Below are 16370 nucleotides of genomic sequence, written 5' to 3'. Positions count from 1 at the left end.
TCTACTTTTTTTATTAATTAAACCTTGATGGTATTTCACTATGAGAGTTTGTATATCTTTCATGGTTCCTGGTTACCTGACCTCTGGATCAAAATGACCTGCCTGACAAGCGTCTTCCTGCTGTAGATCGTTACACACTGACATGCAAAACTGATCCTTTGAGGGTCGCTTATCTTTGGTAAGGGTCAGTGTGTTCGTTTGGTGGTGGGACCCCAGCTTTACTGCACAGTGTCTGTCAACTTTAGCCACTGGGAGTTAGTCTGTGTCTGCTTATCATCCGTTTTTGCACTATTTTTGTTCTTTTTTTCCCTTTATTTTTCATTGGGCTGAGTCTACGGAAGTAGGAACCCCTGTACCGCTCCACATAGGACCGCTCCACATATTTGTTGCTACAGTATGGATGGCTCTTCTTGATCCTCTGGGATCTATACTTCTGGTAAGGGTCAAGCCTGAATTCTTTCACTTGGATATTGTCCCAACTTTACACCACAGATTTGGATTCACTTCCTAGTGTTTTTGGACTTTTTTTGGGGGACTTTCTTCAATTATATAATATAATATATATATTTTTTATTGATTTGTTTATGAACACACATTGAGATTTTATATTCTACATTTTGTTTTTTTGATTGAGCTGACTCTGGCTCAGCGCTTTTTTCATTTTTATTTATATATGGTCACTCATTTATTATTATTTTTAGCGCAACTTCCACTTTTTAACTATTGATTTATATGCTGTATAACATTTTGAGTTTGCTGCTTTTTTAAGTTTTCTTTTTGGTATGCGCATTTTTCACTTCTTATATTCACGTATGTAAAGAGTTGCATAAAATTGTTGGCGTACCTGTAATAAATAAAAATTATAAATAAAAAGGCCTATGAAGAGGGGTGAACTGCCAACATATCCAAACGCTGACTTACCAAGTGAAAATATTGCAATAATTCAAGTTTAGCGTGTACCACTATATGAACCTGAGCTGGCACCGTTGGCAGGTGACCCATACAGTTGGTCCAGCCAGATTCTCTATGGACACCATAAAGCAGTGTACATAAATCTGTTCAGCAAGGGCTGTCAAACACAAGTATAGACATAAACCTTGGTTGCCCCACGAGACTCTGCACTTCTATATATATATATTGCTAATTAGGAGAGTGATGACAATGACGAGCAAGTACATCTTGTGCCCAGACCTGCATTTAGATCTTGCTGCTCAGTGACATGTGTTGGTGTGTTTGTTTACATCGTTCTGTAAGTTTTATGAAAGACAAATACCTGGAAGCTGTCTTTACTTGTGTGCATCTCGACATCAAAGGTGATTTGTCCTTCTTCAGGTGAGGGGCTGCATGACAAAGTTCAAACAAAAAACAGATTAATTGTCTGCCTGAAAAATAGACACACAAACAATGACAGGAGGACACTGGAGCATAATCATCAATTATGTCTGATCATGAAACACGGAGGCAGTGGAGGCATAAAACACTGGAATTAAAGTAGAACTATGGGCACATTTTCTTTTTCCCGTTTTGGATAGAGTATGGAATTGTTTATAACCCCTGTCTGTTTATTTTTTTCCCCATCTGTGTCCCAATAGGAAGAATTGCCTTCACTTCCTGTCACATAACCAAAACAGGAAGTATAAGGAAATTCCTGCAAAGGGAATCCCCTGGGGGCCCACAGGTCACCAGTACTAGTGTCCCCCATTGGAAAATTTCCCATCTATTGCTATTCTGGGGAGAACTCCACCCCCATCCCATATACTTACCTGGGCTCCATGTCGATCCAGCAATGTGCATGAGACCAGCGTCTCTCCTGAGTCTCTCTCTCATCATTGGCTCACACAGCAGCAGGAACAACTGCCGGTATGCGTTTAAGAGATATGTACACTACCTATAGGTAAGCCTATAATTAGGCCTACCCATAGGTAAATGTCAGCAGAGGAAGTTTACTTCCTCTTTAAAACTTTCTTTAAAAAAAAAAAAAAAAAAAAAAATACTTTAATAAGAGTAGTTTAGTGTCACCATAGTAACACTGTACTACTATGAGGGGGTGATTTTTTTTTACACTTTGCTGGTGCAATGAAGATCATTGTCCCGATACCACTTTAAGACCGAGTACAAGTACCGATACTTTCCCCAACCCCCCCCCCCCCCCAGGTACTCACCGATATTGATTACCAATAATTTGTATTATTTTTTACAATAATTTTTTTTTTTTAAATCAGCTCTGTTGAAGGACTTTGGTGAGATATCAGGGGTCTTAACAGACCCCTGATATCTCCCCCTTGAGACAGAGAAAGAGACCGAGGATAGAGATTCCCCAGTCCCTTTCTCTGCAGTCTCAGCTGCACTGAAAATGAATGGAGAGAAGACAGCGGCTCCTCTCCATTCATAAACGGAGACATCATAATCACAGGATGTTACAATGTTTCAGTTATGTGAATCGACAGAGTCAGTGATCACTGGCTCTGTCCATACAGAAAAGGGAGGACATGGAGAGGGATAGCAGAACAGAGGGGGGACAGCAGCGGCAGAACGGAGGGGGACTGGAGGAGGATGCGGTGACAGTCACTGGTGATCGTGTGTGGGAGAGTTACAAGCACCATTCACCGCTTTATAGATTTCACTAAAGCTTGGAACTCCCCCACGCACCGGTCACCGCTGACTGTCCAGGTATTGGGTGATGCATCGGGAGCATTTGCCCGAGTACAAGTACACGGGCAAATGCTCGGTATCAGTGCCGATACTAGTATCTGTATCAGGACAACCCTAATTGTAACAGCAAAGTTTTCAACTGTCATGAATGGGTTAACCATTTGTGACAGGTGTGATTCACTAGTGATCTGTGATTGGCTACAGCTAATCACATGGTTCTGCTTTCAGAAAATATATAAAGTTTTGGTGCTTTTAGGAAATCTTCAGGTTATAAAAATGTGCATTTTACCATGTATGCAAAAAAATTTAAAAAAATTACTGGCAGCAAAAGAGTTAATCACAGTAAGTCACGTTCCGACGCAACAAACATATCATATGACCAGGATGGAATAGGTCAGGCTGACATTTACAACTTCCCCACAGTGTTCTTGGTTTTAAAAATGATGTATGCTTCAGAGGCTATCACAGCGATCAGGTGACACAAAACTGGGAGTTCCGGGTCCTGACCACTAGTATGGGGCCCGGGGCTCTCCGTGGAACCCTGGTCCCTGTGCTGGGAGCGCACCGTGTGGCACGCTCCCAGCACAAAGGGATATACGCAAATATGTTTCACCCTTTAAGCAGAAATTAAACCCAAAAGCAAAAATGTGCTATACCCGCAGGTTACCCATCCCTAAAAAAAAATGACAGTTGCATTTGTTTTCTTTATTTAGGCTTTTTATCATCCTTTGTTTTCACCTGGTGATCCGCCAAGTTTGTCTTATTTTTTTTTATATCCAATAACAGACCAAGCTGTCCAGCAAAAGAGGCAGTTAGAGGGTTAAGACAAACCATTTAACATTGACAGTGCTTACATTGGTCAGCTTTTATTCATTTATGAAAAAACGTAAACTCAAAAGAAAAAGAAAAACTATTTTTGTAACGGCTTAAAAAGTGTTCGTTGGCGTTGGACTTACGGCCATACGTGGATTGAAAATCCGTAGGGTTCTATATTGAGTTGGCCCTCCCTTTGCAGCTATAACAGCGTCAACTCTTCTGGGAAGGCTGTCCACAAGGTTTAGGAGTGTGTCTATGAGTGTGTCTAGCCGTTACAAAAATTTACACACAGACACTGGTCAATTACCAGCCAGGTTAGGCCCAATTTTCAATTAATATTCACAGACAAAGGAAAAATCCCATCACACAATGACTTTACCTGAACTTATATAGCAACCATTTCTAAGGCTTCCCCATACAAACCGGTTAGACTGGCCATAGATGGCATGAATTTCAGCAGTTTCCTACTGCATCAGCTGAAATTAGCGATTAGCAAGCATTACCTGACTCAATAAAGTCAATTTAAAAATCATTTCAGCCAGCAGGAAAATTTACAGCCAAACAGCAACTGTATCTTAAGAGATGCAATTACTGTTCGGCAGTACCACTGCATTCAGGCAGGCATAGCTGGCAATGGAAGAAGGTGGTTGGAGAAATCACCCCCACCTGGGACTTTGTATTCTGACAGTGGGACCCCCTCAGTGTACAGCAAACTTTGGTATTATAGCTGCTGGATTAGAATGACAGCCAGGCAACTAGTGACAAGAAGGGATCAGCAATGGGACAGCCAGGCAACTAGTGACCAGAAAGGATCAGCAATGGGACAGCCAAGCAACAAGTGACCAGAAGGGATCAGCAATGGGACAGCCAGGCAACTAGTGACCAGAAGGGATCAGCAATGGGACAGCCAGGCAACTAGTGACCAGAAGGGATCAGCAATGGGACAGCCAGGCAACTAGTGACCAGAAGGGATCAGCAATGGGACAGCCAGGAAACTAGTGACCAGAAGGGATCAGCAATGGGACAGCCAGGCAACTAGTGACCAGAATGGATCAGCAATGGGACAGCCAGGCAACTAGTGACCAGAAGGGATAAGCAATGGGACAGCCAGGCAACTAGTGACCAGAAGGGATAAGCAATGGGACAGCCAGGCAACTAGTGACCAGAAGGGATCAACAATGGGACAGCCAGGCAACTAGTGACCAGAAGGGATCAGCAATGGGACAGCCAGGCAACTAGTGACCAGAAGGGATCAGCAATGGGACAGCCAGGAAACTAGTGACCAGAAGGGATCAGCAATGGGACAGCCAGGCAACTAGTGACCAGAATGGATCAGCAATGGGACAGCCAGGCAACTAGTGACCAGAAGGGATAAGCAATGGGACAGCCAGGCAACTAGTGACCAGAAGGGATCAGCAATGGGACAGCCAAGAAACTAGTGACCAGAAGGGATCAGCAATGGGACAGCCAGGCAACTAGTGACAAGAAGGGATCAGCAATGGGACAGCCAGGCAACTAGTGACAATAAGGGATCAGCAATGGGACAGCCAGGCAACTAGTGACCAGAAGGGATCAGCAATGGGACAGCCAGGCAACTAGTGACAAGAAGGGATCAGCAATGGGACAGCCAGGCAACTAGTGACAATAAGGGATCAGCAATGGGACAGCCAGGCAACTAGTGACCAGAAGGGATCAGCAATGGGACAGCCAGGCAACTAGTGACCAGAAGGGATCAGCAATGGGACAGCCAGGAAACTAGTGACCAGAAGGGATCAGCAATGGGACAGCCAGGCAACTAGTGACCAGAATGGATCAGCAATGGGACAGCCAGGCAACTAGTGACCAGAAGGGATAAGCAATGGGACAGCCAGGCAACTAGTGACCAGAAGGGATCAGCAATGGGACAGCCAGGCAACTAGTGACCAGAAGGGATCAGCAATGGGACAGCCAGGCAACTAGTGACCAGAAGGGATCAGCAATGGGACAGCCAGGCAACTAGTGACAAGAAGTGATCAGCAATGACAGTCCACAGTACAATGTTCCTCTAATAAGGAAATTTTGCTATGATCTAACATATAATGCTATAAGTAAAGTTCTTCACAAGGTCCCACCTTTCACACTGTGAGCTGCTTCGGGAACTGCTCTGTCCGGACTCATGCTGGGCATCCAGGAGGATCTTCTCCATGTCTCCATTGTGGATAGAGGAGGAGGATGGCACATGTTCCAGCCCTCCATTCCTGTTGCTGTCTACATTATTCCCGTTGCTGTTCATTTGGAGCTCCACCCAGGAACCTGTTAGAAGAAGTGAAGTGCACTCGTTAGCCAGGATGAAACCGAGAAGAGTCCTCACAATCTAATCAGACAGAACAGAGAGGAGAGGGCCAGCCTGGGCGCCAGATAAACAGCACACAGCACACGGATTACGTGACAGATGAAACCTTGTTGTATGAGCGCCCAGTAACAAACTCACAGGATCCTCTGCTTAGCAGCTCAGTCCTGTGACACATCTAGGACAAGCCCACACCACAGGCACACGTGTATGAGTGCCACACAATGGAATGATCCTCAGAAGGAAACCAACAATTACTTACATCATCTAATCAACACTCATTACATACAGGAGCCGTGCTTCACCTTTCCAGCACATGACATGTATGATTTAACCCTCACAAGTCAGGCCCAGGGGAAGCAGGAGCACAATACCCGAGGATAGGGATGTGCTATTTAAAGTACACTGATCACTGGAATTCACACTTTACAGGGTTAAAGAGCGCACAAGGCAGCATTACCAAATTATGTTATTTTGAGAATTGGCCCTAGTCAAATTACACACACACACACACACACACGATTGTCAAAAGTATTGGGACGCTTGCCTTTACATGCACATGAACTTTAATGGCATCCCAGTCTTAGTCCGTAAGGTTCAATATTGAGTTGGCTCACCCTTTGCAGCTATAACAGCTTCAACTCTTCTGGGAAGAATGTCCACAAGGTTTAGGCGTGTGTCTATGGGAATGTTTGACCATTCTTCCAGAAGCGCATTTGTGAGGTCAGGCACTGATGTGGACGTGAAGTCTCCGCTCATCCCAAATGTGCTCTATCAGGTTGGAGGTCAGGACTCTATGCAAGCCAATCAAGTTCATCCACCCCAAAAAAAAAAAAAAAATTTCTATCCACTGTACCTTGGTAATCCTTTATGTTACTGGCCGCTTCCTGTATATGGATTCATCGGGTAGTGTGCGGGTATTCCGTCACTTCCTCGATGACGCAATGTCTCCTGGGAGCTTTTGTCATTGTTCCCAGGAGACATCGCGGAGATCTGCCACGAGTTACCGCAGGATTTAGAAAGAAGCAAAATTCCTGCGGTTCGCCTGCCCCTGACAGTGACTCGAGCCGGGCATCCCTGCTTAGTGAAAGATTGTCTCGGGCGGCTCGGCTGCTCTAGTCCTGCAAAGGGAACTGAGTTCCTGCTGTGAAAAAAGTGCAGGAACTCCGTTCCCACGCGTTCCCGCAGGACTTGAGTCCCTTCCTGTTCCAACATGACTGAGCACCAGTGCACAAAGCAAGGTCCATAAACACATGGATGAGTGAGTTTGGGGTGGAGGAACTTGACTGGCCTGCATAGAGTCCTGACCTCAACCCGATAAAACACCTTTGGGATGAATTTGTGTGGAGACTTTGGGCCAGGCCTTCTCATCCAACATCAGTGCCCGACATCAGAAATGCACTTCTGGAAGAATGGTCAAACATTCCCATAGACACACTCCTAAACCTTGTGGACAGCCTTCCCAGAAGAGGTGAAGCTGTTATAGCTGCAAAGGGTGGGCCAACTCAATATTGAACCCTACGGGTCAAGACTGGGATGCCATTAAAGTTCATGTAAAGGTAGGAGTCCCAATACTTTTGGCAATATAGTGTATGTATGGGCTAGCTGGTTGTAAACAAGTTAATTCATGGACTTGTGTACAATCAGCCTGTCAGGTTTTTCCAGAATAATCAGTACCTCCGGCTATAACCAGCAATACAGATCGTTGTATTCTGCCTTCCCTGCCGGCAGAATACAAAAAACAACCCCACACCATAATCCCCCCTCCACCAAATTTGGACCAGTGCCCAAAGCAAGGCCCATAAAGACATGGACGAGCAAGTTGGGGGTGAAGGCAGGTGTCCCAATATTTTTGACAATATAGTGTGTGTATTTATTTTTATATATATATATATATATATATATATATATATATATATATATATATATATATATATATATATATATATATATATATACACACACACATACATACTCATCGATCATCCTTAACTTTATGACCACTGACAGGTTAAGTGAATAACATTGATTATCTCATTACAATGGCATGTGACAGTCAGTGGGATATATTAGGCAGCAAATATACAAGCTGTCCTTGAAGTTGATGTGTTGAAAGCAGAAAAAATGGGAATGACAATTTGTTGTGTATGGGGCTGCATAGCCACAGACCAATCAGGGTGCCCATTCTGACCCATGTCAACAGCCAAATGTGCCTACAATGGGTATAGGAACATCAGAACTGGACCACAGAGCCATGGAAGAAGGTGGCCACTGCCATCAATGTCAATCCAATCGGCATCTGTGGGATGTGCTGGAAAAAACAAGTCTGATTCATGGAGGCCCCACCTCACAACTTATAGGACTTAAAGTGGATGTAAACCCAAAATATGAGGTGATCCACAGTATAAAAAGTGAGGAATCCACCCCTCCCCCACATACCACATCCTGGTAATATACAATGACCTGTGGATCACCTCATATTATGATAAACATAACATATGATAAACATGTCCAAGCTAGATATGTAAATAACCTGTCACTCAAAACCAGGAGAGAGGAAAGGGCTTTTTATTTAGACAGGGTTTTATCTGGAAGTCTTAATTTTCACTGAACAATAAAAGAGGATTGCTCAGAGCTGGATTAACTACGTGTGGCAACTGGGCACATATACTCTACATTGTGACATCCACTTTAAAGGGTCTGCTATTTTTTTTTTGTCCGAATCAACAAAGATTCAAAATAAAATGCATGATCATTAAGTTCATTTGATGTACAAAAGCCATCAGAAATGAAAAAACACTGAATAAACTGAGTTTCCAAACATGCCAGAAAATAATACTTGGCAAATAAGAGAAGTTAATGCAGAGGACAGCGCCACATGATAAAATTTAAAGTGGATGTAAACCTGATTCATGAAATTTGAGCTGGGCACATATATCTGTAGTGCTTTTTTATGTCTCTTCAAAGAGCCAAGTCCTAATATATATATATATATATATATATATATATATATATATATATATATAAATAAAACAAGTCCTGACAGCAATCAGGGGCTGATCCTGCTAGCACTGCATTATTGAGGACACCGGTATAGTTCAGATTGTGATCCATACAGACACTATAATAGAAATGCTGGTGATCAGCAACTTCTAGCATGACTGGTAGTGTGGCGGGCAATCTGGAGCTAACTGACACTGGCTGGGAGGGACACTAACGAACACTGGCACGACTAGTGGCATTAATACAGTGATAATACTGTACACTGACACTGTACTTACTAATGGCACTGAAGGAGGGAAATCAAGGGGTTAACTGTGTGCCTAAGTAGTATTATGGGTGCTGCTTTCACTTACAGATCTGGTTGGGTTTATCTCCTTGCTTTTTTTTTTTTATAAATCTTTTTATTTAATTTCTTAAACAAACAAAACATGACAACACATCATACACATTAAAGCTGAAATATATTAGTAAAATAACACGGTCTCATCACCCTGCATAGCAAAAAACAAGAAATAAAGAAGAATTATAATGATTATCACCAGGGTTTGACAAATTTGCTTGGAATCTAGGAGCCAGCTAAAAAAGTTAGGAGCCAGAAAACGCGCCCCGTCCCAACGAGCTTGCGCGCAGAAGCGAACACATACGTGAGCAGCGCCTGCATATGTAAACGGTGTTCAAACAACACATGTGAGGTATCTCCGCCATTGGTAGAGCGAGAGCAATAATTCTAGCCCTAGACCTCCTCTGTAACTCAAAACATGCAACCTGTAGATTTTTTTAAACGTCGCCTATGAAGATTTTAAAGGGTAAAAGTTTGTCGGCATTCCACGAGCGGACGCAATTTTGAAGCGTGACATGTTGGGTATGAATTTACTCGGCGTAACATTATCTTTCATAATATTAAAAAAAAATGGGGATAACTTTACTGTTGTCTTATTTTTTAATTAAAAAAAAGTGTAATTTTTTCCCAAAAAAGTGCGCTTGTAAGACCGCTGCGCAAATACGGCGTGACAGAAAGTATTGCAACGATCGCCATTTTATTCTCTAGGGTGTTGGGATAAAAAATATATATAATGTTTGGGGGCTCTAATTCGAGGGAAGAAGATGGCAGTGAAAAATGACATTAGAATTGCTGTTTAACTTGTAATGCTTAACTTGTAATACCAACGGCCACCACCAGATGGCGCCAGCTCACATCTGGTAGTAATAACTTGTAATACCAACGGCTCACCACCAGATGGCGCCAGCTCACTATAGCTCACAGCTTCCAAGCAAAGTCGCCAGGACACTATTTCTAGTCGCCATGGCGAACTGGCGACCGGGATTTGTCGAGCCCTGATTATCACTATTATTGCTATCCTTTCTAAGCACAAATATCCCATATAGGGAACATCCTTTCTATGAGTCTTTACCTCCCTCTGTGTTAGATGCCGTACATGGCTTATCCAACCACTTTGCCCAAACGTTATCAGACTTACTAGGGCGACCCCTATTCCTAGAAGTATCTCTATACAGTTGAAGATTATTATTTATCAATTGTTTCCAATATACAAGCGTAGGAGGGTGAGGTTTCTTCCAATATAATGCAATAGATTTTCTTGCATAAAATAATGTTGTATTAATAAATATTCATTCAGTCACTATAGGGGTAATATCCTCTACTAAGCCCAGCAGACAGACTGACATTAAACCCGGTAAAGGAGCAGAGGTGATAGAGTTTTCTCCTTGCTTTCATTTTTGAACTGCAGGGAAATATCCAGCCAGAGTCTGTGATTACAAATGCAGAGCTCTGTGCTGTGATTGGCCACAGCTGATCAGCAGGTATACAGCCATAATCATTCGATGTAACCTGCTGACACACTCATGGCGTGTCCAATAGCAGCACAGGTCAGCAGGGGGTGCACGTATGCGCGCCCACAAGCCAGGAAGTACACTGCGACATGGTGGTTAACTTAAAATAAAAAATAAGAACTCTACCAGGCTTGTTTGAATACAGACACCAGTGTGAGATCCTGGACTTTGTATACCTTGGCTGTGCTACATCCACACCCTCCAGGAACAGATGTGAAGTGAAAAGATCCGTCTTGGAAGGACGTCAGATGGATATTGCAAACAATCCCAGGACACATGACAGGAAGAATGTACAGATACAATTATATCCTAAATGTGCAAATATAATAATAGCACACAGGCACGTTCCCTGTATGAAGAGAAGAGTTCTTTGTAACATTTACTGCTATTTGTATGTCCTCATTTTCCAGTTGGATACAGCTCATTAATCCTGGCAAACTCAACCTATTCATTATTATACGAGTCAGGCAGTGTTCAGGGGATCCCATTAATGAACCAATTAACTTACAATATAATCTGGAATAAGTGAAAACACTATCCACAACATTTACTTAAAGGGGTAGTATGTCGGCCATTTTTTATTGAATCAGCTGATCTTGTCCGGCATTTGGCCTGTGTACGGGACTTAAGGGGTTGTACATTTTTTTTTTCCCCCTAAATAGCTTTCTTAACCTTAGTACAGTCCTCCTTCACTTACCTCATCCTTCCATTTTGCTTTTAAATGTCCTTATTTCTTCTGAGAAATCCTCACTTCCTGTTCTTCTGTCTGTAACTCACCACCCTGGTGTGGAGAAAGCCTCTTGAGGGGGCGAGCAGGAGTGTCAGGACACCCACTTACACACAGCTCCTTTCTCTATCTGCAAAGTACAGAGTGTCCTGACCCTCCTGTTCGCCCCCTCCCCCCTCAAGAGGCTTTCTCCACACCAGGGAGAAAGCCTTGCATTACTGTGTGGAGTTACAGACAGAAGAACAGGAAGTGAGCATTTCTCAGAAGAAATAAGGACATTTAAAAGCAAAATGGAAGGATGAGGTAAGTGAAGGAGGACTGCACTAAGGTAAAGGAAGCTATTTAGGGAAAAAAATTATTTACAACCCCTTTTTTTAAGTCCCGTACACACAGGCCAAATGCCGGACAAGATCAGCTGATTCAATAAAAAATGGCCGACATTTGGCCCGTGTGTGTATACAAGCCAGTACGACAGAAGCCCGCTGTTCCGGAGCTGTGTGCTTGGAGTGAGAGACATCAGCATGTTGGAAGTTGAGCTCCATTGCTGGATTGTGGCCTGCTGGGATTGATGATTTTTTCTGAAATATTTTCATAGTTTTCAGAGAGTTCCGTCCCAAGTGACTGCGGAATACTATTCCAGTTTTCAGGCTCATTGCAGATCTCGTCAGTCCTCAGTTCATTTTTGCATACGTGGTGTCTGGAAATGTATATAATATTCTGATACAGTAAAACCTTGGTTTGAGATTAGCTTGGTTTGAGAGCGTTTTGCAAGACAAGCAAAATGTTTTAATACATTTTGCCTTGATATACAAGCGGTGTCTTGATATAAGAGTAGCGTCATGTCACAACTGAATATAAAAAAGAAGAGAGGAGCCTCCAAGTGTAGCACTATGGTTACATTTAATGAAGGTACAACATTTAGCAACCTATTGCTACACTTAGAGGTGCCTCTTCTCTTTTATACCCTATAAAAATGCTTGAAATACAAGTGCTTTGGATTACAAGCATGTTTCGGGAACGAATTATGCTTGCAAACCAAGGTTTTACTGTATACAAATAGCAAAGATGATTACTGCTTTAGCAAGAGAAGTGGCAGCAAGTCTTTGGAACTACCATGTGCCAACTATATGCCAAGCTCCAATGATGTATGGTAAAAAATAACCGATTATGGAGCAGCTAGGATATAAAGGTTTCAGGCAAGATTTGAAAGGCAAGCCTTCTAAAGAACAAGGCGGTGTCTGTGCAAAGCACCAGAGGTCCTCAATGTGCAGCTGGCCTGGGGGCTTCAAGTAACTATCTGCTTCTGAACCTTAACCACTTCCCACCCTGCGGCCGACTATTTACGGCCACAGGGTGGCTCTGATATACGGCCTCCGGCCGCGTGCCACTGCGCGCCTGTCGCGTCACACAGGTGCCGATGCACGTGCCTGGCGGCCGCGATGTCCACCGGGCACCCGCGATCGGCGGTCACAGAGCAGGGACGTGGAGCTCTGTGTGTAAACACAGAGCGCCACGTCCTGTCAGGTAGAGAAGACCAATGATGTGTCCCTTGTTCATAGGGACAACCATCGGTCACATCCCCCAGTCAGTCCCCCTCCCCCACAGTAAGAATCACTCCCAGGGTACATATTTAACCCCTTGATGCCCCCTAGTGTTAACCCCTTCCCTGCCAGTCACATTTATACAGTAATGAGTGCATTTTTATAGCACTGTTCGCTGTATAAATGTGAATGGTCCCAAAAATGTGTCAAAAGTGTCCGATGTGTCCGCCGTAATATCGCAGTCATGACAAAAATCACAGATCGCCGCCAATAAAAAAATTAAAAAAAAAAAGTAATAATTCTATCCCCTATTTTGTAGGCGTTATAACGTTTGCGCAAACCAATCACTATACGCTTATTGCGAATTTTTTTTTTACCAGAAATATGTAGAAGAATACGTATCGGACTAAACTGAAAAAAAAAAAAAGTTTATTTTTTTTTAAAATGGGATATTTATTATAGCAAAAACTAAAAAATATAGTTTTTTTCAAAAATGTCGCTCTATTTTTGTTTATAGCGCAAAAAAATAAAAACCGCAGAGGTGATCAAATACCACCAAAAGAAAGCTCTATTTGTGGGAAAAAAAGGACGTCAATTTTGTTTGGGAGCCATGTTGCACGACCGCGCAATTGTCATTCAAAGTGTGACAGTGCCGAAAGCTGAAATTTCGCCTGGGCAGGAAGGGGGTATATGTGCCCAGTAAGCAAGTGGTTAAAGGAGTTTTAAATGGAAAAAAAAAAAAAAAATGCATCTCCGTAAAGCGCATCAATAATGCACTCATGTTACGTTTAAGTCACAATAACTCACATGACCTATGAAAAACACACCATAAGCACAGTAAAATTAGCAAAATGCCAAAAACACAATTTTCGGTGCATCTCTACTCTTTTGGGGACTCTAATGGTGCCCCTGATGTAAGGGCAGTCTCTAGATGTGACCCTGATGTGAGGGCAGTCTCTAGATGTGACCCTGATGTGAGGGCAGTCTCTAGATGTGACCCTGATGTGAGGGCAGTCTCTAGATGTGACCCTGATGTGAGGGCAGTCTCTAGATGTGACCCTGATGTAAGGGCAGTCACTAGATGTGACCCTGATGTAAGGGCAGTCTCTAGATGTGACCCTGATGTATGGGTAGTCTCTAGATGTGACCCTGATGTGAGGGCAGTCTCTAGATGTGACCCTGATGTATGGGGGGAACTCTAGTAGAGACCCCGATATATAGGGGGATGACTGATAGGAAACTTGATGTGAAGGGGAACTCCAATAAAGGACCCCAATAGGCACTTATGTTCTAAACCACAATCATCTGTAAAACATACAATGTGGCCATTGTACTGAAAAGTTTGGAGATCCCTGTTCTGAATGAAAGCATTTTTGGATCTCTCACTACAAACAGACAGACTAGTATAAATCTAAGCAACGGATAAGGCGTTCCACGTTATCAGATTACATAGAGCCTGGTACAACATGATGTATATATAACAATATGATGTCAGCACATATGAATAGATGCCCTTTGTGAGGCTTATGGAATTGTTATAACTTAAACCAGGGGTTAGGGTATGTGTTAGGAGATAAACACACAGCTGAATGAGCGCTTTCATATTCCAAAAGAAGAACTTAAAGCAGAGATCCACACAAAAAGTGAACTTCCGCTTTTCGGAACCCCCCCCCCCCCCCGGTGTCACATTTGGCACCTTTCGGGGGAGGGGGGTAAAGATACCTGTATAATACAGGTAGTTGCACCCACTTCTGGGAGTCATGCCCCTTCGTGTCACCCCCCCCCCCCCCCCCCGCGCTGCCTTCTGGGAAACACACTGGTCCCAGAAGACAGTGGGGACCAGTGAGGGCGCGGCAGGGAATTGGGCAGTGAAGCCGCAACGCTTCATTTCCTGATTCCCTCACTGAGGATGGCGGCGGAGGCAGCCGAGACACGAGCGATTGCTCGGCCTCGGCTGGCGACATCGTGGGCGCGCTGGACAGGTAAGTGTCCATTTTTATAAAGTCAGCAGCTGCAGTATTTGTAGCTGCTGGCTTTAAAAAAATAAAATGAAATTTGTGTGGACCTCCGCTTTAAACTATGGAAGAAACTGCATCACTCGGCCCCGCCCCCCGCATCATTGATTTGATTGATAGCAGCGGGAGCCAATGGCTACGCCGCTATCAATCATCCAATTAATAAGCTGAGACGAGCCGAAAAGCCCGGTCGAGAAGCATGCGCGTTCGCGATGCGGAACATTCAAGGGCTCAGGTAAGTAAACGGGCGGGCTGGGGGGGCGCTAATCGCTGGATGTTTTTTCATCTTAATGCATTAAGGTGAAAAAACATGAACCTTTACAACCCCTTTCCTTTAAATCCAAACTCCAGCCAACACCCCCCCCCCCCCCCCCAACACTTGTAGCAATGTTCCCCCTGTATTAGAACCAATTACTCTGAAATGACTACAAACTTGCATCTCCACAATATAACCCTTTGAAGCTGAAGCAGCCGTCTTGACACCACTTTCACTTCCCATCTCAACTACTTAACCACTTGCCGCCCGCCAATTACAAATTGACGTCGGCAAAGTGGTTGTAGAATCCTGACTGGACGTCATATGACGTCCTCAGGAATCGGGGGCGCGCATCGCTGCGATCGTTGTTGCAGGGTGTCAGTCTGACACCCCGCAACACCAATCAAGGTAAAGAGTCTCTCACGGAGACTCTTTACCACGTGATCAGCCGTGTCCAATCACGGCTGATCACGATGTCAATAGGAAAAGCCGGTAATCGGCTTTTCCTCACTCGCGTCTGTCAGACGCGAGTAGAGGAGAGCCGATCGGCTGCTCCTGTGACGGGGGGGGGGGGGGGGGGGTTTGTGCTGATCGATCATCAGCACAGCCCCCCCAAGGATGCCCACTGGACCACCAGGGATGGGCAAATAGACCACCATAAATAAAAAAAAAGATGCCACCCTAGACCACCAGGGATGAGGAGGACACAGAAAATGGATGCCAATCAGTGCCGCAATGAATGCCAATCAGTGCCCACAATGGGCATCACTGATTGGCAGGCATTGTTTGGCACTGATTGGCATCCATTAGTACAACACATACAATAGTGCTCATCCGTGCCACCGATCAGTGCCCATCCATGCCGCCAATCCGTGCCCATCCATGCCGCCTATCCGTGCCCAGCCGTGCCGCCTATCCGTGCCCAGCCGTGCCGCCTATCCGTGCCGCCTATATGTGCCCATCCATGCTGCCTATCCGTGCCGCCTATCAGTGACCATCCGTGCCGCATATTAGTGCCCATCAATGCCACCACATCAGTGCCACCTCATCGGTGCCCATCAGTGCCCGTCAGTGCAGTACCATCAGTGCCCATCAGTGAAAGAGAAAACTTACTTATTTCCAATGTTTTTAACAGAAACAAAAAAAAAACTTTTTTTTTCTACATTTTCGGTCATTTTTA

General features: G+C 44.1%; 1 protein-coding gene across 2 annotated transcripts in view; it reads right to left on the bottom strand.

Annotated features, from left to right (window-relative positions):
- Nucleotides 1-16370, bottom strand: part of BNIP3L (BCL2 interacting protein 3 like) — a 66340-nt gene that overhangs the window by 34560 nt on the left and 15410 nt on the right. Inside the window, exons 1-3 of one of the 2 annotated variants that reach the window (XM_040346115.1) lie at nt 5939-6025; nt 5580-5760; nt 1274-1340 (exon numbers count right to left, since the gene is read on the bottom strand). In XM_040346115.1, coding sequence (XP_040202049.1) covers nt 1274-1340; nt 5580-5760; nt 5939-5975 — 285 coding nt within the window. In that variant the 5' untranslated portion in view covers nt 5976-6025. Of the gene's footprint in view, nt 1-1273; nt 1341-5579; nt 5761-5938; nt 6026-16370 lie in introns of those variants that run through there. The other variant, XM_040346114.1, reaches the window with a different exon arrangement.

The sequence above is a fragment of the Rana temporaria genome, chromosome 3 (assembly GCF_905171775.1).
Source record: "Rana temporaria chromosome 3, aRanTem1.1, whole genome shotgun sequence".
Lineage (NCBI taxonomy): Eukaryota > Metazoa > Chordata > Amphibia > Anura > Ranidae > Rana > Rana temporaria.
The sequence above is the reverse complement of the archived record's forward strand: the minus strand, read 5'-3'. Positions and strand labels throughout refer to the sequence as shown.